Below are 24,409 nucleotides of genomic sequence, written 5' to 3'. Positions count from 1 at the left end.
TGGCTTGGGTATAGCTGGTTAGTTAATCGGTTATTTCTGTTGTTCACTTTCCACCGGCTATGATGTGGGTAAGTTGAAATGTAGATTTATTCCGATCATTGAGAAATATCACGCTGGTGGTTTGCTTGGACGTAGAAATCTTGCAGTCCTTATTCCCGGCGTTGACAGTTGCGTCCATTCTTGACGAAGTGCGAATGGTCCCGCAGAGGGAGCGGAAGTTGTATTTTGCACATTTGGCCGATATTACGAGCATGGATGACTAAGGTAACCAGTATTTTGTATTAGGGAAGATTGTAGAATATATTTCCTCGCTTCGCAGGGAAGACAGGAAAGACAGATGGACTTGGCGGGTTCAAGCGAACGCTGTTCTTAAGAAGAAGAGAGGGCTAATCTATGTTTGAACGCTCCGGGGTGTGAAGATTGGCTGGAGCTACGTGATGAGGTGCAGGTTTCGGTATTGTCACGTGTTAGTTACAAGGCCGTAGGCGACAACTGAAGATTCTTGTGTTTCTCTTAAATAAACTCTTAATTGGGCTCACGCCCGCAAAAGAACTAAGCAGTTCAGTGCCGACGAAAACAGCAAGCGTGCTTGGCAGTCGGCCGACCTCGAATGCCCGTTGCATTCGGCAGTGCTCAGTTGATAGCCGGCGCAGACACCCTAGATAAACAAGCCAAGGCACACTGGAGAAGGTTGGAATAATACGGAAACAGTAGTGTCTGTCTGCGATTATTCCATACTTGTCTTGGGACATTTTGCTCCACAAAGAAAGTGCCAAGGCTCTTTTCGCGATACCGAGCATGAGCAAACAAGGATCACAAAATCGGTCCGTGCGCCCCAATCACTGTGAGGAGGCCGCATGCCAGCTATGAAAAACAGCAGGTGCCTTAGGTGTTTTATCAGTGCTTAATAAATTCGGCTTTCAGTGCTGTCCTCTTAATTAAAAAGCCCGTAATGCCAGCTGTGTTAAAGAACGACGATGCTTAAAATGGTGTTGAAAAACAGCCATTGATACTAGCCATATCCGAATAGTCGGTGCGCTGATTGTTAGTTGGCAGGCAGTGGAAGGTGCGATAGCAGGTGCTTTCGGTAGGTCTTGGAGAAATTTTGTTCTCTCATTTATGGTTTCAAGGTAAATTTTGACGATTCGACTGGCTGCGGAACGCTCCGAAGCATTTTCGTGCAGTAGATGATGCTTAAAATTAAACAACACTGCCAAATGATTATTACAGGTAAATGTGTCACCTCAGCCCTGCCAGTACAGTACCCACACCTCGCCGAAATGTCGCTGGATTGCAGCAGATCCTAAGTGGCATCAGTGCATATTATCAATGGGGTCTTCTTTTCCACTCTTTTATGGGAAGAACCCCAGGTGGTCGAAATTTCCGGAGACCTCCACTACGGCGTCTCTCATAGCCTTAGTCGCTTTGCGATGTTAAACCCCACAAACCAAACCAAACCTTTAATGGGAGTATATTTTCTAGTTGACATCTTCTAGGTCTATTGACGAGGAGCATTTGGAGGTTCAGAAATGGTTGAGTTTGTACTTATAGCGAGGAATCTGTTCAGCATCATCGCTGGTTAAGAGTTTCAGGCGGTAGTAATCGACGCACTACCAAAGTCTGCCGCCTTTCTTCCAATAATGTTTCTATACTCTATTTCAGTATGAAAAAACACTGAACAAGAGTAGAGGGGGGGGGGGGGAGGGAAGCCTCAGTTCGCAGGCCGAGCCAACGTTTCGACAAGTGGAGTTGTATTCGGGTTAGCCTGGAATGCCATTCTGGCGACAATGTATACAAGAACTTTTGCTGAGAGGACGGGTTTTTCTTTAGTTTATTGTAGCATTTGGATATTGGCACATGCGAGTCTATTCATGACGATGAAAAGCACTTAGTGCGTATTTGAAGAAATTAGTTGATCGGTTTCTCTTATGTCCAGAGGCAGTGCTCTCTTGACGTCGAAGGAGGGTGTGTGGTCATGGTTAGGGGAGCTATGTGTTACTCGGCTGAAGAAGGCAAAGAGGTCTCGAAATGTAATTGCATCCGGAAAAGCTATTGTTGTACGGCTGTTGACATATCAGTATACTTTTTTGAAGTTCGTCACTAGCTATTGAGCTTGGCAGTTCTGTTCATGGGCAATACTTATGCGATACTGAGGCACCTGCTTAGGAGTAAAAGTATGAATTCCTTGGTGTCTTCGCAGTCTGGATATTCCTGGTACCCTTACGGACGTTAAATATTCATCGTATTAGGACGATAAATTTTGCATCAATGACACTGAAAGCAACATATTGTATTAGTGGCTTCTAGAAGGTGTCGTTGATAGCGCGCGTTATTCCTAAACAGCGTGATGGACTTTGAATAAAGGTAGATGATCACTGTATGTTCACTCCCGAAATGTATGCCGAAACCGATGTCGGGGAACAGTGTTACATAATCACAAAACTGGTAGGATAAGAATGTCCATTCAATGTTATATAAACAGTGCATACCATATACCAGTGCAGAAGGACGAGACATACCAAGTGGTCCTGCGGTAAGCTGTTCATTCGTGACTGTGTAATCAGCTCCTCCTCAAGGCAGTTATGTGACCATGAATACACATTTTAAGATCGGTTATTTCCGTTTTATAATTGAGCGTCGGCGTAGGATTCTACTAGCAACTGCGACACCTGTAGTGATTACCGCTATTGTACGCCGTTACCATTTCGCTGCTCGGCAGTGTCATTCGACAGCGAGACCACCCTAATAGAATAGTATATCGTATAGTAGAAACACTATTAGTAGTAGCAGCAGTAATAGTAGCGCTGGCCATAGCAGCCGTACTGGCAATAGTCGTACTGCCACTTATAGTAGTAGTCGTAGTACAAGGGATGGTAAGGGAATGTAGAACTAGCAGTACAGTTGTAGTTGTAGTAGTACTACCTGTTCTCGTCAATGTTGCTTTAGCGTGAAGCGTCGGCGCTACATTTGCGGCGTCTTCATGTAGCATGGTCGCCAGAGGATCATCGTAGATTATTCTGTTACCAGCATACACTACAAAGATTCAGGTTTTTTTTTTTGTTGAACCAAGGGGGCTGAAAGGATTTCGTCGAAAGGTTGCATCATAGCTACGGTGCAGGAAGAAAAACCGTGCAAGTGTCGGTGACAGCAACCTCACGGACGGCTCGGCACAGGCTGGCTGAAACTTACGTAAGTAGTCATCAACATGGCGTCCTCGAAGCCAGTTTGTCGCCATAAACCTTTGAGAAGTACCCATGGCCATTTTCTCTTTTTACGGCTAGTGTCGCAGGATGCAACCGAGCTTACCATAGTAGAAACAAACTGCGCAGCGCTTGCTTGTCGCGAGGGGGGAGGGGAGGGGGGAAGGGTAGGGAGGTTCTCCTGGGGTATGTAGATATTGGTGGTGCTTGCTGACAACCACACTTGTTCAACGTCGTGACGGGACGTTTTCCACTGACTTTGACGGAATAAATCATTAGGTGAGTTTCGTCGATTCATAATGCTGTTTCAGGGACAACGTACTCCTCATGGCCTTCTCCACGAACTACATCCTCTAGTTATGCCATGTGAGGTCCCGAACGTGGTAGACTGAAGCTCCTTCCAAGCAGTCTCGGGGATACCTTCTGGAGATTGTCATTCAGGAGCCTACTCGACAACGTACGCGACCAGCTAAAGTGGTCAACTGGGACTGCTTTCGCGCCAAGCGAACAGAGCAAGGCTCTTCTCAACCTATCACAAACATCGCCGCTTGGTCAGCCGACATCCTCAAACAAGTTGCAGATGTCACAGCTGAAGTTGCTGTGGAAGACTCCGTACCAAACTGCGACAGATATTATGCCCAACTGTGGGACCACAAGCGCAAGCTGGAGGCCCTGATGCAAACTCGCAAGTGGGATCGGAATCTTCGACGACGGCTCGCCCGAGTCCATACAAAAATCGAAAACCATGCCGTAGAGCTTACACGCCAAAACTGGCACAATATATGTTACCAGATGGATAAGACTCCCAAAGCCAGAAGCACCTGGAAACTACTCCGTCACCTCCTCGACCCCGAAGGGAGCAAGTTCCAAGCCCGCCAGCAGCTCCAGCGTATCTTCCACCAATTTCCGGGCACCTCAGACGCCCTCAAACAGGAGCTAGTAGACACCTACATCCGCCCAGGACCGGTGAAATCTTTCCCTCCTTATCAGGGGAAGGAAAACGTCCGTTTAGATGCTCCCATCACTTTATCGGAGGTACGAGCTGAGCTCAATCGTCTCAAGACAAACTCAGCTGCAGGCCCGGACCGGATATCTAACCGTATGCTTCGGAATCTCGACGACGCCTCGATTCATGCTCTCACAGACTTTCTGCAAAAATGCTGGGAGCGGAGAGCCATCTCGCAAGAGTGGAAATGCGCCAACCTCGTGCTCATCCCCAAGCCGGGCAAACCACCTACTCTCTCGAACCTCCGCCCCATTTCTCTCACGTCCTGCGTGGGAAAACTATTGGAGCACGTAATTCAGACCCGTCTTCTTCGTTACCTAGAAGAACATCACCTACTTCCAGACACGATGTTTGGTTTTCGACCACACCTTGCGGCCCCAGACATCATGCTCTTGCTCAAGCATCAGGTGCTGACACATAGCACTTTGGACACCAAAGTCATAGTTGGTCTAGATGTCGCGAAGGCCTTTGACAATGTCCGGCATGAAGCTATTCTGCATAACCTCCAGACCCTAGGGGTGGGACAACGAACGTATGCATATATACGCGACTTTCTCACGAACCGCACAGTGCAACTTGACACCGGCTCAGGAGATCCTTCCACCATCTCTCCTGGAAGCCGGGGTACACCCCAAGGCTCAGTGCTTTCCCCACTCCTGTTCAATATTGCGCTGCTTGGCCTGCCCAATCTTTTGGCAGATATTTTCCTCTTGCACCACAGCCTATACGCCGACGACCTCACTCTCTGGATTACACACGGCAGTGACGGCCAGATCGAGGAGACTCTGCAGACAGCCATCGATCGCGTTGGTACCTACCTGGCCACAGTCGGCCTATCCTGCTCGGCCACCAAGTCTGAATACATCATTGTCCCAACCCAGGGAAGACGCCCCGGATCGCCTCCGGCATCCTTTAATCTACAAGTACAGGACACTCCCATACCCCGTACCGACCGAATACGTATCCTGGGCCTTCATCTACAAGATAATGGAGGAAACGCCACTACTCTTCAGCGAATAGATCAATCTGTAATCCAGATCAGCCGCCTGCTCAAGAGAGTCGCCAACAAGCATAAGGGCATGCGCGAATCCAGCCTTTTGCGCCTCGTACAAGCCTTCGTTTGTACGCGCATTGCCTATGTTGCCCCTTACCTTCGCCTCACGCGAACAGATCGGGAACGACTGGATACATCACTGCGCAAGGCATACAAGACAGCTTTGGGTCTACCCATGTCCACTTCCACCACCAAACTGATGACCCTCGGGATCTCCAACACAGTCGACGAGCTGATTGAAGCGACTCTAATATGAGCGCCTCTCGCTGACACATGCGAGCCGTGCAGTACTGAGCCAGGTAGGAATCACTCCTCTGAGGGCGACTTCTACGTATATGGACCTCACGCCTGAGCAGAGACTCAGTCTTCGTATACCTCCGCTTCCCAAACGTATGCATCCAGAGTATCATACAGAGCGCAGAGCCGACCGAGCCCGGCAGCTCCACAAACGTTTTACCGGTCGCCCCGACGTTACGTACACAGATGCCTCCCACCACCCCCGTCGCCCCGCTATGGTTGCGGTTGCATTGGCACCGCACCGAAATTGGCACAACGCCTGCAGCGTCCTCAACGCCGCAACTGTTACCACCGCAGAAGAGGTTGCCATCGCGTTATCTCTGACCGACCCCTCTACAAAGTAGTCGTTAGCGATTCCCAACAGGCAATTCGTAACTTCGATGCAGGTCGCATATCCCGACAGGCACCCACTATCCTCCGATCTCTCCCCTTACCGTCAACACCTCGTCTTCTCATATGGACCCCAGCACATGAGGCGCTCAGCGGGAACGCACAGGCGCATGCTCTAGCCCGAGAACTCAGCTACCGGGTGGAGCACCCTCCTCAGCCTGCCGCTTCCTCTGACACTCCCCAAGGCACTCATTCACGTCTTGTTACATACACGGACATCCTCCAGCATTATCGGCTCGAACGGTGTCTATACCTCCCTGCACACCGGGAACTATCCCGGCGCGAGGCCGTCCATTGGCGCAAAATACAAACAGAAACCTTTCCCAACCCATGGCTATATAGCAAAATTTTCCCAAATCTTATTGCACCTAGCTGCAAACACTGCTCACAACCGGCCACATTCATTCACATAGTGTGGACATGTATACGACACAACGCAGACAATACAGCTACAAGGGATGCGTGGGAGTCCCTCCTGCGTACCACCGAGCTCGCCCAACAGCGCCAGCTCATTTTGCGCGCATTGGAGGCCGCAGAGTCCCAAGGGATCCCTGCTGACCTTCTCTAAGCAGTGCAACCAGTCTTTCGGCTGGTTCCCCTTCTTTGGGAGTAAATAAAGAGTTTATCATCATCATCGGGGATACCTTACATAGATTTAAAGTTGACGTTGGCATGGTATTGCGGTGGCTGGTGGATAGTACGTGCATCTTTTGATCATGCTGCTACTGAAATCTAGCATCTGGGGTTTTTCCTTGGCGGCTGCTTTTATCATGAATTCGATGTCAGGCTCTGATAGCCTACAAACTAGAAGGGCAAAAAGGAGTTAGTTCACAATTCAAAACAACATTTAATGTTCTTTGCTTAGCTCATGCATAGGCACACCATGGAGAGGGGCAGTTTATTTTTTGAACGTACACACTAATAGCTCCCAGAAGCATTATGCCCTGCATTGATCATACACGATAACTGTGGTCACATCTCGCTTTAGAAAGTGTTGATTTTGCAATATAAGGTAACGTCCCGAAGTAACTCAGGCTATGAAGGATGTTTCAGTTGACTGCCCCCAAAAATTCGAGGGCTCTTTAACTTGCTTTGATAACACACAGTAGACACTGCTCTTTAGTTTTGGCTCGCTACAACGGCAGCAACCATGGCCGGGATTTCATACTTGATACCGGGGAGGGGGGGGGGGGGGGGGGGCTTCACAATATAGAGTGACAAAGCTATGCTCGGGCAAAGACGGCTTTCAGCATATTCATGAAAATGATGCAAAGCAAAGCTTCATGTAAGTGCACCTTTGAGCGTCAGCGGCCTCTGAGCGTGGTTCGTGCGAAATACATATATTATTTTATTGCGTTTTGTGCCCAAGAATATTTCACTACAATCAAGACGTGTATGTAAGCGTGTAACTGAAACAATAACATGCGCTCAGTCTATCGCTAAGGACCATACACCGCAGAAGGGGTCATAAATATAAACATATATATGCGGGACACTTAAGCTCCGCCTCTGAGAGTAGGACACGACAGTGTTAATGGCCCCCGCCTATCCTTGCGTTTCCACATTCACGAGCAGGTAGATTCGACTTGCTTAATTATCGATCCCTTAAAATTTATCTAATACTTTACTAGTGCTTATAAGCATGCTGTCCTATGCTACCGCGTTATCTAATTATCTGTTGTAAGCAACCATCTGACATAGATTTAAACGCCCACCTTAACCCTGGTGTATAAAACTGCCTGCATTAGTTATGACTAGCATGCCTCATTTGGCATCTAAGATTCCCGGAAAGTTTATTTCTGTCGCACCTTCTCACCTGAAATGAGTAACACTAGTTGGAAGCTCCTTCCAAATTTGAGGCAATGTCTGGTACGTTACCTCACTCAATTCACCGTGGAATCAGTGCTGCCAACTACTATTTTTCAGAGCCACGTTTGTTATTCGTCGATCAAAATACAGACAGACCTGCAACGGCGTCAACGCACACAACGCCAGCTCAGAATTTTCAGTATAGCGGGTCTTCCAATGCAATCGTTTTGAAATGAGCAAAACTACCAAATGAGGGAAGCATGTGCGTGCCGAATTACCCCAATGGACCACTTCTGAGGCAGCCAGTCTGCATGACCGTCTAGTTTGGAAGGGGCGAGAGCGGCGCTTACAGACGGGACAGCAGAGAAGGACCAAACACATGTGTTTGGCCTTCGCTGAAGACGAGTTTGCAAGCACTGTTTTCGTCGTTTTCTTCCAATATGAAGCACTCAGGCCAACCCTCTCACTTTCGTGAACCTTTCCAGTTTCATTGGAAGCATAAAGTAGTTTCAATAGAGGCGACAACACAGGTAAATAAAAAAAGTGTGCAAAGATGATGCGACAAGCTTTTCCGGTTTCACATATAAACTGAGCAGATTTTGTTAATGTTGTCTCTAGTGACTTTGCACCTTTTGAATGAAGCCTCGTGTTTTTCCTTATAATAACTCGCGAAGTCGGACACAAGAATGGCAAAAGAAAAATTGCTGTCTCTAGCGACTCTGCACCTTTTGAATGAAACCCCGTGTTTGTTTTACTTATGATAGCTCGTAAAGGTGGACACAAGAATGGCAAACGAAAAATTGGATTCTGTAAGGCATTCACGTACTTGAGAATGTTAGCGACCATCGTCTCCGGAATAAGAGCATTGCCTCCTGGCCATATCGCCGCCGTGTGTATAAATACCCAGCTCGGTTCCAGGATGGGAGGACCGTGAACTGTGCCTCGGAATATCTGCCATAGAAGAACGCAAGAGAGAGAGAGAGTGAGATAGAGAGAGAGGATGTGAACCATCGAGCACCTTAGATAGGAGATGGCATTTTCTCACGAAAATAAGTAGCTATCACTCCCACCAAAATGAGCTTTTCGACCGCAAATAAATGAAGAAGCTGGATGTTCAGCCTTAAATCGATATTTCAGCAAATATTCGGAGCCCTATTAAGATCCGTAGTTAACGGAACCCAGTCGAAAAAAACTACAGAACTGTGTCAAAAATATGACAAAATATCCTATATTTCTGCCGTAACCATAAGATTTTTCTGTAGTTCTGTAGTTTTTCTGTAGTATATTTCTGTTGTCTGTAGTTCTGTAGCACTTTTCTGTTGTAACTACAGAAATTTCTGATGTTACTACAGAATGTTCGGTTGTCGCAACAGGTTTCCCGTCAAAAACCGCACAGAAATTTTGTCGTAACATCAGAAAATGTTCTGTAGTTGTTTCCGACTGGGAACTGATGAGAGCAGAGCCGACAATTACTCTCCCACTTCATTTTTGTCATCCGTTCACTTCGCTAGATCCGAAGACGTAGAGCTAAACGCGAAGAGTTTCACGGTAGTAGTTTTTGGACAAGATTGCCTCTGACTTCATTGGCTTATCCCGTGGACGTTCCTAGGAGCAGGTCGAATATGCATGGATGCTCACGGTGCTAAATGGCTCAGCGCGACCCGCAGGCCGGGTGTCCTGTATAATGGTATTGATGATGGCGAAACCGGTGAAGTCCGCCATTGTAACTCTCTCGCTGAAGTTGCCGCGCAGAGTCCGGTGCAGGGCTTCTCTCAAGATCTTAGGATCCCAGAGCCCAGACCTGCGTAGGATCAAAATATTGGGCCAATCGCGGATTACACAACCTAGAGAAAATGGCTGTTTCCCAGGAAATGATGAACGAATGACGTCTTGATCAATCATTTCGCTATAAAACTGTTGAACTGTCGATAGTGTCAACCATATATCATATAAAGAGGTCGAGAGCGTACTCATAAGTTCGCACGAACATTTCCGCTGAGGCAAACAAACACAATTTCTGTGTCTTTCGTAAGCCGACACAAAACCAATCTAAATGTCTACAAAGAATCACTCAGAATGCTTTAGTTTTCTGTTATTTATTATCACAAATGCGCCGCCACACTGGTTTCCCGCAGTGGTCCTAATTACTCTACTATCGTAGGACAGACGCGTTATAAGGCGAGACGATTCCCTTGTCTATGTTATAACGGCACCTTGTAATATTTACAAATGTCTAACAACCCAGTCGAAATAAACTACAGAACCGTGTCAAAAATACGACAAAATCTTGTGTAGTTCTGTCGTACACATCAGAGTTTTTTTTGTAGTTCTGTAGTACTTTTCTGTAGCTCTGTAGTTTTTTTGTAGTATATTTCTGTTGTCTGTAGTTCTGTAGCACTTTTCTGTTGTAACTACAGAAATTTCCGATGTTACTACAGAACGTTCTGTTGTCACAACAGGTTTCCCGTCAAAAACCGCACAGAAATTCTGTCGTAACAACAGAAAATTTTCTGTAGTTTTTTCCGACTGGGAATTGCATAAAGAGTAAGTGAGTGAATGAGAAGAAATTATTGCCAGCACTGAAACATGATTTTGCTGAAGGCGGAACAGTAACTAGTCGACACTCGTATTGAAAATTCAAGTGCAATGACATTGACGATTGAAGCTCTCGTAAATGGTACATTTTCTAGAGCCTCTAGTCAGGATGCAGATTATTGGTTACTGGGACGCTGCAGTGAATAGCTCCGGTTTAATTTAGACCGCCCGAGGCTCTTGAACGTCTAAGATCGCTCTGCAGACAGGTCTTCTGATATTACTGCTCTGTCGAAATGCGGCCACCGCGCCCAGGGGGGAATCTCAATCCTTAGAAATCGTAACCCAATGTCAAAGACATTTTCTCCGCCAGTCGGCTGACACACTTGTACAATGGGCGGGCGACAAAAGTAGAACATATTTGTCATTAAGCGACACTGCTGAGAAAAACAGCAGTCATCATTTTGCTACACTTCCAGGAAGAAATCAAGCTAGAATTATTTGCCAGCCCTGATCGCTTGAGATCTAACTCCCACGGGTTTAAATTATGCAGGCTAAGAATGCGATGATGGTGCGCATTTGGAGCAACGGAACATGATTAATATCGATTATGTAGCTCTGAGAAAGCTTTTGAGCTTTCTTTCGTGGGCGAATGGCAACGCTTGTAAGTACGCAATGCGAAAAACCTACCTAATTAAAAATCTACCCCACCTTGTAAGATTTTTCGAAAATTTGATTTACTCTGTAGTTGCAGAATTTGGCAGTACTCACAGCTGATCAAAATGATTTCGGTATGTACTTCAGCTTTTATACGGATTCCTAAATTTGGTTCAAGGTTGAAAAAAAAAAAAACTGATGCGAACTTTTACTCGGAACTGCCTTCTATGAGCGTGCAGTTACCTGTAACATGTTTTTGTTTAAAGTGTAGCGTACTTTTGACGTTGTGGCGAAAATCCGATCGCTGTAATCAAGTTTAAGAGGGAGCTTTCAAGGACAAGTAAAATTCCTGCCGGGGCAAACATGCGAGTGGCGCTGTCATGCGATGCGGCAGCCACCGGAACTACAGACCTGATACGTGTCTGCCAAGGTAGATGGCTCCTCCTCGTTCTAGTGCACCATCATACTGCTAGTGAAGGTCGAGTCGAAAGATTCTGGGGAATTAGTAGGCGCCTTGTGTGGAGTGTATATTATATACTTAGTGTTGTTTGATTCGTTGAATGATTGATTCAATTGCAGTGATTGTGATAAGGGAATGAAACAAGCGTAGTGCAGATGTATACCATCGTGTGTGTGTGTGTGTGTGTGTGTGTCTAAATTTGAAGCCGTGTGATGACTGGCTTGTGTACTACTGTGATAACGTTGTCTGACATTCTACCAGATAACAGTAGGGCTTCGAGGGATAATAGTGTAATAGCGGGGGCTGCGTTCCAGGTTGTACCTTGTTTTGATGGTGCTACTGAACGACTAGGGGGTAGTCTTAAAACAGATGCTCTGAAGACGTAGACGAACTATAAGTAAGGAAGCTAGACGGTTGAAGTAAAGGCGAGATGCCGAGACATGAAAGTTAGAAACTAAAGGGAAGGGCCGTGGGTGTGTGGAGGAAACCCAGCGAAACGTCAGCTAAGCTGTCGACGATTGTAAACGCAGGTCTGAAGCTGAGTTGGCCCCCAAACCTAAAGATGCTGTGCTGAAACGCACAGCTTAGGTTCCTTCTATTTCTTGGTACGCAGTAGATGGAAAGGAAAAACTACAGTGATCTAAGAAATGTAGTATCTATTGTGGTAATTACGATATAATTCCATTCTTGCTGCCCGGCCGTCTGTCATACTGATTACAGAGGAAGTGAGGGCCCCAGACAAATGTAGTGCAAAAGGAATCGAAAAGAAGTAAAAAACCAAAAGGATCACAGCACCTAACATTCTGTTAAATGAAAATAAAAAGCCTATGTAAATATACAAACATGGTGACTTGCACTTTCAGATACAGGGACGAGAAAAAACTGGTTGAAATTGAAATGCGGTTGTCACTGCTTTTTCCCCCAGAAATGTATTTAAGAAACAGCACTACATTCTCATGTCGGCCGTGCTAGTACTGGAACTCATTTATATAGAAACAGAGGTAAGGTGCGTGCTAAGAGCTTATGGTGCAGCCAGAGTGCCACTGCACTCATTATTGCCATGTCGCCTCATGATTGCTGGCCGCCAAAATTTCACGCCATTCCACCTAGCAGCCACTCCGTCTTCTGGAGGTGAAATTTAACACTCACGGTACCGAGCTCCTGAGATATGTATATACTGCGGAGAAGCAAAGCGGCAGGACCGTCTGGGTGCTACATATGGAACACAAGGAAATGGAGCAATTGAGGTGGCTCGGGGCTTGTCATCTTCTCTCGATCAGTTGGCGACGCCACGTGACTTTCAGAGCTTGAAAATGACTGATACCACGGCAATAGCAATCTGTGATGGGAGTACTGGAGTTGTAATTTACTGCTTACGAGCAAGCGATCGTATGGTACGATTCACTGAGGGCCCCATGCACATTATAGAAACAATGAATCACACACGCCAGAAGTTGATTCACTTAACTTGCTCACGTAAAGGGAAACGAAATCACAAAATTACACGTTAACTCACTCTCCCGCTGTCTTCCATTCTGTCCTCTCGTGCAAATATGTGGAATGAGTGGAAACAAAGAAGAAAATGCACCGCAAACGCTTTTTATGCTGCCTGGAGCATGTGGTCTCCCTGCTCTGCCATTGTCCAACTGCACCTGACCGGAGCGTTATTCACTGCTTCATGTTACTTCTCAGTGCTGCGTTACGTTCATGCATGAAATATTTGTTACCGACTTACATGAGCCTGGTGTAGGCGGCACCCCACATTCCCAGCAAGTATCGGCTGTCCGGGTGCCGCCTCTTGATCTGCTTGATTCGGTTGTCCAGCGTCCGGTACTGGTACTGCCTCCACTCGGCGTCGCTCTGGTCGTAATAGAGATCCACGGTACCATCTGCAACAGCGCATGCACTGTGTATCATCGATCGGCTAGTCCGGTGCGTATCAAGCTTGTCATGCACTAATTTAAGTAATATAGGTCTGGGTATCTGCCCATTGTCTCAGAGGAAAATTGGAGTGGGAGCGACAATCAAAGTCAATGCCAAGAAATCATTCTTTTAATTTTCTTATTCCTGGTGCTAATTTCGTTAGAGCGCTATTCTTCCTTGTATAACCAGACAGGTCCCGTCGAGTACCTGGTAAATGGGGGGGGGGGGGGGGCATCATCTGAGTCTGCAGTTCATTCAGTGAGGTGCCAAGTAATTGGTTTTGTTTACCTCATATCTAGAAATTTTGGCAATTTCAGGGATAACTTGAACGTAAATATTGTCTGCATTTTATAACTTCACGGTAACCCTAAATATATGTTAGTTCTTTCGTAAGCACGACTGTAGTGTTGGCTGTTAGTTTTCAAATACGCGCCACGTTTGTTTCTTGCGGTGGTCGTAATAGCTTGTTTTGAGTGCAGTACAAACTTCGAAAGCAAGTTCTCGCTTCGCGTCCAAAGCTTAGACAAGATGTCCTCAAACGTTCATGCCACAAAGAACTCCTGCAACAATAAATATGTGCTAGTCCCAGCATCCTCACTTCCCATCACAATCAATCGATGTCGCTTGCCCGTAGACCCGTCCAAGTTTTTTTTATGTGTATGTCAACTTTTGCGAGCATTTGTTTTTTTTTTAGGGTGAAAACCTTTCTTGGTCGGCAAGCATCCCACCCAAGTGACACTGGAGGTCGTTCTCGAGGGACAGAACATCCCGGAAAAGAACATGATAAAGATCCTGGGCATGTGGTTGCAAGGAAGCCGGAAATGCAGCCACACCATCAGCCTGCTGAGTAAGGCGGCAGAGCAGGTGGGCCGTATGATCAACAGAGTCTCCCAAAAGAGATATGGAATGAGAGAAGAAGACACTCTCAAGCTAGTTAACAGCCTAATTGTCAGCCGAGTCACGTGCTCCCTGCCGTACCACGCGACGACCAAGGAGGAAAGAGAGCAAGCCGACATCATTCTCAGGAAGGCGTACAGGACTGCTCTGCACCTACCCAAGCACACGGTGAACGAAAAGTTGCTCCAGCTAGGCATCAGCAACACCTTCAGCGAGCTCGCCGAAGCTCTGCTGGGAACGCAAATCACGAGACTCAGAGGCACCCCCACGGGACGAGCGCTCCTAAGAAGGTTGGGTCGGGACACGAGCGGACTGGTAGACAGATACGCGGACGTACCGGACCACCTTAGGAAAACCATTAACTTGGGACCATTGCCGAAAAACATGGACCCCCAATCTTCACGAAAACAGACGAAAAGCGAGGGCCGAGTACGTTGAGAGAACGCTAGCCCAGTTAGACAACACCGTATACACGGACGCTGCCGTATATCCGCGCGAGAGAGAACGCGTAGCCGCGACGGTAGTGGTAAACAAGGAAGGAAACATGATCACGTGTGCCACGGCAAAGGTCGCCGGCAAGGCGGAGGCCGAAGAAATTGCCGTCGCGCTGGCAGCAGCAGAAGGCTACAGAACGGGCCGATCTCTCAACATACTGACGGACTCGAAGGAGACGTGCAGGAACTACACGAGGGGCAGGATCAGCAGAACAGCCCTTAAAATACTCAGCGGGGCAACCTCCGCCGAGGAGAAACCCAGGCATAACCTAATCTGGATCCCGGGCCACACGGGCATAGGGGGGAACGAAAGAGCAGACAGCCTAGCTCGAGGTTACGCGTTCCGAGCAGGGCAGTCAGATGCTCCGGAGCTCCGCCTACAGGCTTGCGAGGGGGGATACGCAGAGATCTTGCACTTGCATAAGGGAGCTAGAATTAGATATCCACCACCACACGAAGCCCTAACAAAGGAGGAAGCGACCGGCTGGCGCAGATTACAGACCAACTCCTTTCCTAACCTACACATACTTAATAAAATGTTCCCGACACAATACAGAGCCACCTGCCCTTGGTGCGATGCCACACCTACACTTTATCCTATCACGTGGGGATGCGAACGCAACAAAGCATTCCACCAACACGAAGACCCGAGTGCGGAGCAATGGGAGAGTCGGCTCACCAGCGGCGAGCTCGCGACCCAAAGGGCCTTAGTGCAGCACGCGACTGATGCAGCACGACTCAGTGGAGCCTTGGAATAGGGGCCCACCCTTGCTGACGAGAAGTCTCAAGTCGCCAGCGCCAGAGAAGACGACGAAGACTTCACAACCGCGAAACCCTTGAAATATTCAATAAAGTTTTCACTCACTCACTCACTCACTCACTCACTCACTCACTCACTCACTCACTCACTCACTCACTCACTCACTCACTCACTCACTCACTCACTCACTCACTCACTCACTCACTCACTCACTCACTCACTCACTCACTCACTCACTCACTCACTCACTCACTCACTCACTCACTCACTCACTGGCTGATCAGTGGAGTGCGCAGAAAATGACTGTCCATGGAATGCGTGACCAAATACAGATCCAAAGCCAATCCAATATGATACACATAACAAGCCATAAAACAGACTAAATACCATCATGATTACTTTGCTATAATGCCTTAATTAGGAATTTGTTAAACGAGACCGATCCATGGTCAATCCAACGTAGCCACATAACAAGCCAACAGTAGCTGTGATTCGCACGGGATATTCCGTAGAATAAGCGTGTCAGCAAGCGTTTTTCAATAATGTCAACTAGTCTTACCATCTATGCATTCAGGTGTTTGCATCTCTGCTCCCGTGTATCTCGATTCTGGAGTGCACTATAGCAATTTGAAGCGCTAATTATCCCTGTTGACGCGGTATCAGAGGGTAGTCGGCCATGCAGGTTACGATTAGATGAACGCTCATTGCCGGATGGCTGGAGAACTATCAGAATCAAACCAATTGCTAAAACTCGAGTTAGAACATTGGTTCAGAACTACTGTCCTATATTATCAACCTCTACAGCGTGCAATATTTTAGAACATATTATTCATTATTATAAAGCAGATTTTATTGAATAAAGCTAGTGCACAGCCTAACTTTAGACGAGGAGTTTCCAGCGCAACTATGCTACTACTAACTAAAGACAATTTTGTGGAAGCTAAAAGTGAAGGAAGATAACTGACGCTGTATTTTAAAAAAGAATTTGATTAAGTTTCGCGTAACAAGCTTCTTTACAAACTATATAATATTTCAACTGACATCCCAGTTTCTATTTGAAAGTACACTGATGACAGTGTGTTGTATGAAAAGATAATTTCTACTGATTATCAAGTTCGGTGAAATAACAATTTCACTATTATAATGTCATGGTGTGATCAATAGCAAATGTGTCAAATGTACAAAAAGTGTTCGTGAGTGTAGCACAGAAAAAGAATCCTCTCCTATCTAACTGTGCTACTCTCATCATGTTCTCTCTGAAGTGACTACTGACAAGCAACTTGGCCTTCATATCTGCAATAACCTTTCTTGGACAGAGCGCGTTGACAATGTCACAAATAATGTTCTAGGAAAAGTATTTTTCCTCCGACGTGCCCTGAAGCTCCGTCCCCCGAGTGTACAATCACGTTCAAATAACGCCATTATTTTTCCCATGTTAGAATTAGGGGTAACATTTTGGATCATTTCGCTAAATACAACACTGCTAAATTAGAGAGAGTACATAAGACGACAGTAAAATCTGTCTTTAACTCATATAGCCACACATCTGTCACTGCTCTTCTTAAAGTAGTTTGCTTACAGTCTCCTACGGAAACCGAATCTGTCGTCTAAAATTTTGTTTACAATTAATCAAATGTCATAAAACCTTCACAGAAGAAATTATATATCGTTATCCTCTGGGTACAACACAAGAAAATGACATGAATTTACAATATCACCATTACAAGCACGAATTATTGTCTATAATTGCTCTTTTTTCTCAAGAACAATTACAGGCTGGAATAAGATCGCTTGACGCAGTACTGAAATGTACCTAAATTTTCGAAACTAACCTTTAAATTTTCTTATATTTATTGCACCGCTACATCGAAGTATAATGTTTGTTCTTGCGCCAGTGTGTTTCTTGTTTTTTCTTTTTGTTTTTTTTTTTGGAGCATATATGTGCTTCTGCATTGTATTCCCACCTTGCTAAAGTCTTGAATAAAGGTCGCAGCATCGACAAATAAATTTTTTTCTATCTTACTCTATGGTGTTAGAGGTAACCAGATCGGTGAGCTCCGCGCTGAAGACTGATTAGGAACCAGATCGGTGAGCTCCGCGCTGAAGACTGATTAGGCAAGAAGCGTGTTTATGGTCACCAGTGGTTTGTCTTTGGCTTTCTTTTACCCTTCCTTTAAAGGAATGTAAGCACGACCACAAGTAATTCCAAGTAGTTCCGTGTTTCAGAGAGAAGTCGGCGTGGAAGACGCCTGAGCGTAGCATCTTTTTGCTGTTAGTGTTCGCTATCCTAAATCATTACAAATTAGGCAGATCAGTACTACCAAAAGCGTGTAAACAACTCACCAAAAGCGAGGAGGTTATGTGGCGTAAGCTACAGACTGGAGTATTCCCGAACCCCCAGCTTTACAGAAAGTGGCACCCGGAAATTTTTAGCCCCAGGTGCAAACGTTGCGATGGCATAGCGGACATGATCCATATGATATGGACGTGTCCTAGATTTGGAGAACCTGACCGAACAGATGAGTCCTGGGAGGCACTACTTCTCAAGCAGGACGAAAAAGGGCAACGAGAAGTCATCCGTCTTGCCCTGGCCGCTGCTAAGATCCAAGGGATCCAGGTCGATGGCTGAGGGGGAGGACATGGTTGGGACAGAGCTTCGCCTCGGATCCTCACCAACCTTTTGACGGGTGCAATAAATGTTTTCTCTCTCTCTCTCTCTCTCTCTCTCTCGCTTGATACATAGCAAATAAACCCGATTTAATAACATGCTATGACGCTGGCTCAAACGGCTAGCGATTGCGCTGCTCACTGCTCAAAGCAGTGAGCGATTGCAGTACCCACAAAAGCTGCGACATGCGGAATTCCACAGCCGCCACACTTTAGAAGGAAAACGCTTCCCATCGGTATTTTATGACAGCCATTTTTTCTGAACGCAGCATGAATTTAGTAGCAAGTTTCGCAACGAATCGCACGCATCTAAGATATTTATCAATACGTTCATAGAATACCTAACTATACTTCAAGTGGCGTCATAATTATTAGCAGACATGCAGCACAATGGTTTTCTGTCAAACAATTTCTACTTAGTTCGAGCACAGAGCAAATTTCAAAAGTAAACACTCACTACGCACACGAAACTTCTACCCTCCCTATCAGCATGTGCTTAACTGTACCTGACATCATCGACACAGTTACCTCACAAATAAAGGATGTCGCAGAATCCTTGACATTTATTAATATGGAGAGGCAGCCTACATTTCCCGCAGCCTACATTCCCGTTCTAGCTATAACTGTTGTCTATTCAAGTCGAGTAAATTACTGTGCTGTTTGCCGTTTTCGTTTCCTTCGCCTCTTTGTCCCACATGCAATCATACGTCCATCTGATTGCGACATGTGCCATGACCGCGATCTAAACTCCGCTAACTTCATGCTTAATAACACGCAGAGTTCCGCATGTAGCGGCTTTAGACCATTCTTGTAGGTTTCTGGGCGGGCAGAATCAAACCCGGGCCTCCAATATGGCCGCTCATACAGCACACACTCACCCTTTGGTTTCTTGGCCTCGAATATCAGAGGGTTCGACGGGTCCGGATCGTTGCTGTACACAAAAAAGCGAATGTACACGTAGTGCGTGCACGAGTAGCTGCTGTTCCAGAGCTTGGCAGGGAGAGCCTCGAAGACGCAGATGAGCGTGTAGTTATCTGGGGAATCGAGAGAAAATATGTAAGTGCGGACCCGTAGTCATGGTTACGGGGCACTGACAGGTCGTGCATACGGTAAATACTTACTAATGCTCGGACCAGCAGCTGAAACAAAAAAGACAAATGAGGGCATTACAGATTAGATGCTGCAGATGAGATAAGAATTTCTTCGATTCAAATTTTTATTTTTATTAGTTAATCATAAACCTGGAATAAATCCTTCACCGTACCTAATACTATCGAACACCAGACAAACCCGACACTCTCACCCTCTTTATCTGACCCCGTACTTTGCTAAGTCTAGCTTATTTCATCACTCTTTCTTTCCCCAGACCATTAATGATTGGAACAGCTTGCCAGCCTGCTGCCTACAGTCTCTTAACCTGATAAATGACCATGTTTAGCATTATTTCATGTTCTGCTATTATCATTTTTAATTTCCTGCTGTTTGTGCTCTATTTTGTTCGCATTTTGGTATTACTGATCACTGTAATAATTTGTTTATAATCCACTCCTGCTGGGGCCTCTCGGCCTGCAGTATGTAATAAATAAATCAATTAATAAAATAAATAAATAAATAAATAAATAAATAAATAAATAAATAAATAAATAAATAAATAAATAAATAAATAAATAAATAAATAAATAAATAAATAAATAAATAAATAACGAAACCGCAGGTGATGGCATATGGCTCGCAGTCTGACGTCAAATTAGCAATGCAATTCGTATGTGGGAAGGAGGAAGGAAGGTCAAAAAGCAGCATTAGCTGTAGAATCGGCTGAAGTGATAAGAAGTCGGTGGGCTGACGGTCTTTTGGACCTCGGTATACATTTTATTCCCTTACGTTCTGACCGGTGCGCAACGTTAGCGGTGGGCCACTGCCCGTGGCTCTGGGCTGCTTAAGACGATATATATGCTATTTGTGAATGCTGTTTCGATGGAGAGGGGTGCTTAAGATTTGCCTTGAGTAACGCCAGTGATGGCTCCGATTATGGTTCTTTTGAATCCTTGCACGCCCTTCGTTAATCGCTAATAACGACGAATTCCTCATTTTAGGTCCCTATTATTTTACATAGTAATTGACACAATGCCTTAGCCTATCGCGTGTGCAAGAACAACAGACGCATACAAAAAAACACCGCTTTAAGCGTACCCTATACAAACGAGGGTGAGTGTTCCGGGTTAGCGTGTCTGAAAGAGGGTCCAACGGTTCCGATAGTTTCGATTTCCAGCTCATCCTGAAATTAAGTTATCTGAGTTGCCAGCGTCTGTAGACTTGTGTCACGTGGCCTCGTGACTTCACAGAACCCACGACCGATCCGTTCCTGACCATATCCCATGCCAGAATCGCGTTGTTGATTTTAAGGCGTAAGCCTTTCTTAACTCTGCATGCTGTGCAGAAAAAGAGGGAATAGAAAGTGTCAGTCGCACTGTCACTTCAGGGGTGGCGCAGTGGTTACGGCGCTCGATTACTGTGGTTACGGCGCTCGATTTTAAGGACGCGGGATCGAATCCCAGGCCTCGGCGGCCGCTTTTCGATGGAGGCGAAAAGCAAGGCGCCCGTGTGCTGTGCGATGTCAGTGCACGTTAAAGAACCCCAGGTGGTCTAAATTTCCGGAGTCCTCCACTACGGCGTCTCTCATAGCCTGAGTCGCTTTGGGACGTTAAACCCCACAAACCAAACCAAACCAAACCAAACCAAACCAAGAAAACAGAATTTGCCGTCTCCACTGTTAATGGAACTATTATCTATCCGATACCTACCGAGCGCGCAAAAATACTCATCGGACCCGTTGGAAAGAGATCGTAATTATCCTTGTCTACCCAGTCTACCGCCTCCATGACAACGTAGGGGGCACCACTGTGCCTCAGCGGAGGATATGAGAGGCAGGCTGGAAGCGGTAGCTAGCGGACTCGCGAATACGCGCGAAGACGATGGCACACGAGGCCTGAGGTCATACTAATGAATGAAGATTTATGAATGAATGAATGAATGAATGACCAAGCGCCGCAACAAGAGCGCGCTGTCGAGTGGAGTTGCTGATCTCATATCCGGCACCGAAGAGGCCGCTCTCCGGCCCTGTCTGAACTGAGGAAGCGCCTCGCCCAACCGATGCGGCTGCCGCGAACTGAGCTTCTAGTCCGAGTAGGAGGCCGCAGCCTCGTTACCGTGGCTACCTTCGCGACGAGTAGCGGCTCTCGTCCGGGTAGGATTTTCGCTCCGAACCAAAAACACTGCCCCCACCTGGGTGGGGGTCTTGGCGGGGGGTCTGTTGGATGATGATAGGTTGGCGGGCTATGTGTGACCCTGGGACGCGGCACTTTCAGTGCTAATTCCTCATCCTACCTGACAACGGCAAGCTGCATGAATAAATTGTCTTAAAGTGTGTCTCAAAAAAGAAAACGTTTCTTTGAAATAAACTCTGCAGTAGAACTAGACACAATAACTTTCGCTTTATGGTTATTAGGGCTCTTATGTGAGTCCTAGAATGTCCTTGAATGAAGTGCGTCCTAGAACAGCGTCGAAACCTTGCATCTTCAGGATACCTAGTGCCGAAGTCGTAGACATTGTCGGTATTAGCATCGACATCGGCACGGTGAGTTAGAAATCACTGCCAAGGTGCGGGCAGGTGGCAACGTACACAGCCTGACACTGGGTTGTGTGACGTCAGATCATTGGGTTGTGTGACGTCAGTAATTACGCATGGTCGATTTGGGAGGAGCTGGCAATTCTAGTTTCTCATTTCAGACAGTTGGCGGAGGACAGTCGAAATCTCCATGACCTTTGGGTTTCGATTCCGTGCCGGTAATTAGTCCGGTTTGGTTAAGCGCAGGTTCAAGCCTATATTGCGTCTTCTTTCGCACATGTAGCTGTTTACGAATGCGTGTATGCGCGAGAATATTAATAGACACCTATTAAATGATCAAGGTAATAAAATACTCTTAAGGCGCATGTGCGTGAACGATTATTCGTACCCGGACAGGGTCCGTTTAAAACGCAGCAGCGTAATAACCTTAAGACGGAGCTTGAGGGTCCCCAATATTTTTTTGCGCGCGCAACGCTGCCGTCAAAGCTGACACCGATAAAGGCAGAGTTTAACGCTATCACGATAAAGAAGTCATTTGCTGATTAGGCACTTTTTAAGAGGCATAATTACTGAGTAGATGCTGCCCTGACTGCTAAGTACAGTTACTCGGCAATCCTGCAGACGCCTTGTTACTCGAAATCAACGCAGATTTCTTCACTTCCCTGTTTTGTGTCAGCATTACGGTTCTTTATATTTATAAAGACGTTTTAACCAAAAAAGATATTGTCATTTCCTTGTCGCTTGCTAGAGCCTATGAATTTATTACTTCTGTCATATTCTAAGACCACTGTAACATTCCGCTTGTTGAGTTACGTCTTAATTCCGTTCCTGCTGATCGATCGCAGTCTTTTCCACTAACAAATGTCAAGCAACATCAGCTTTCCGTATCATGAAATATCTATTTGATGAAGCACGGCGTTTGCAGTCAACTTCCCTGCCTAAATAAATGAGCTCGGAGCTCTGGTTGTTCTGGCCATGCTGCACCGGCTAATAAATAATTAGATTTTCTCTGTTACAATTATTTCAGCGCCCAACTCTCCAAAAGAAAAAAAAAAACACCTCAATTCCAATTGAACTACTTGTCATGCTATGCTAGTATGCTAGTCATGCTATGCTTGTCCTCGAGAAAGGCTTGGATGACGAAGTGACTAAGAGTCAATCTCGATGTAGATAATTGGTCGGTGCAAATTTTTGAGTAATTGTACCAGACGGAAACTTTTTAGGAAAATGTGTCATGCTAGATAGCAGAGTGCTGCGAGGTTTCGCTTGTCCACGAACCTCTATTTACTGTGGAGGCACCCTAACTGCTGCAGGTGCAAAGAAAACCAGACGTCATTTCGCAGTTTGCAAAGTACTACATGAAGGCCCACGGCGCTGCTAAATGCGGCTGTGCACTGTGTAAACCAATCAGGATTTTGGCCGACCGCCACCAACAATGCCGGCGGCGTTTTTTCGGCTGGATGAGTTGTATAAGCTACCCTGAAAAAATGACGGCGCTCTAGGTAGCAGAAGTCTTTGCTTCGGAGTGCATTCGACATCGCTGCTGCCTTTTTCACTAGGTTAACGTACTATGTGGGAGGCTCCGGGGTTGTGTGTATTCTCGCTTATCCTAAATTGTATGAGAGTGAAATTTAAGTTCGTACGGACGGATTATTTTCGGATTGAATATTTGGTTTTCTGTGAAAAATCGTTCTTTTTCCGGTAGCCAGAGGACGCTACCAAGCTGTGTGCCTTCTTTGCGGCTCTACCTACATGTGCACAGTAGGTCCCCTGTGCAGCCATTGGCTTTGGGACCTCCTCCTGTATTTACCAAATCTTTGTATTCAGTCATTGCATTGAATAAATTCTGATTATGATTCCGAAAAAAAAAGTGCGTACGTTGGGAAGAGCACAGTGTCCTGCAAAATACTTGTACTAAGCTTAGGTTTGCGGGCGTACGCTATTGGTAATCTGTCTGCTGTGTGTAGCGATTAGAGATAACATGGCATCGTTTCACATGTGGCCGACATTAGCGATATATTCTATATTACATAGAGCACACTTAAGTCTGGCTGCTCAGGAACTGCAGCCACGACGCCTAGTGAAGGAACCTCTTGAGGCTTGACGATTAGAGCTTGGAATATCACCATTAAACATTGCCATAATCAGTATTAGGCAATCGATTCATTTCTCGTTGTCTTCCTTTGCCTGTTGTTAGGGACGCGCAAAGAGTAAGAAGCGGGCAGTGGCGCGAGGCCCGCCAAACAATTCATTAAACGTCATCTCATGGTAATCCAACATCTTCTCTCTGTTCTCTGTTCTCCGGTTTTCATCGGCTTGCCGCGTCGTACCATTTGGTTGGAGGCGGGGTACTTCATCATCCCCCCTTCATCCGGGTCCGGAGCTTCGGCGCCCTGCGACTTCTTGCGCCGTCGACTGAAGGTTAGGAGGCATCGCATGGCTGTTCCCGAGCCTGCCGGATCCATCAAGACCTTGCCGTTCCTCCGTCTCGTCCCCCCGCCCTGACCACAAGACACGACGAAGGAGACTAAACCGAGACGTCACCCGCACGACCACAAGACACACACAGAGAGCCGATGGCCACGTGATCCTACTGACCCAATTTGCCGACCTGAAACTCCAAAGCAACACCACCCCA

At 46.3% G+C, this 24,409-nt stretch overlaps 1 protein-coding gene across 1 annotated transcript in view; it reads right to left on the bottom strand.

Annotated features, from left to right (window-relative positions):
• LOC146189059 (uncharacterized) overlaps positions 1–24,409 on the bottom strand; it is a 55,330-nt gene that overhangs the window by 8,348 nt on the left and 22,573 nt on the right. The window contains exons 5-9 of the mRNA XM_084605173.1: positions 19,268–19,285; positions 19,025–19,180; positions 13,141–13,294; positions 9,395–9,557; positions 8,583–8,707 (exon numbers count right to left, since the gene is read on the bottom strand). Coding sequence (XP_084461299.1) covers positions 8,583–8,707; positions 9,395–9,557; positions 13,141–13,294; positions 19,025–19,180; positions 19,268–19,285 — 616 coding nt within the window. The remainder of the gene's footprint in view (positions 1–8,582; positions 8,708–9,394; positions 9,558–13,140; positions 13,295–19,024; positions 19,181–19,267; positions 19,286–24,409) is intronic.

The sequence above is a fragment of the Amblyomma maculatum genome, chromosome 5 (genome assembly GCF_055883805.1).
Source record: "Amblyomma maculatum isolate TAMU_Amacu chromosome 5, ASM5588380v1, whole genome shotgun sequence".
In the NCBI taxonomy this organism is placed as follows: Eukaryota; Metazoa; Arthropoda; class Arachnida; order Ixodida; family Ixodidae; genus Amblyomma; species Amblyomma maculatum.
The sequence above is the reverse complement of the archived record's forward strand: the minus strand, read 5'-3'. Positions and strand labels throughout refer to the sequence as shown.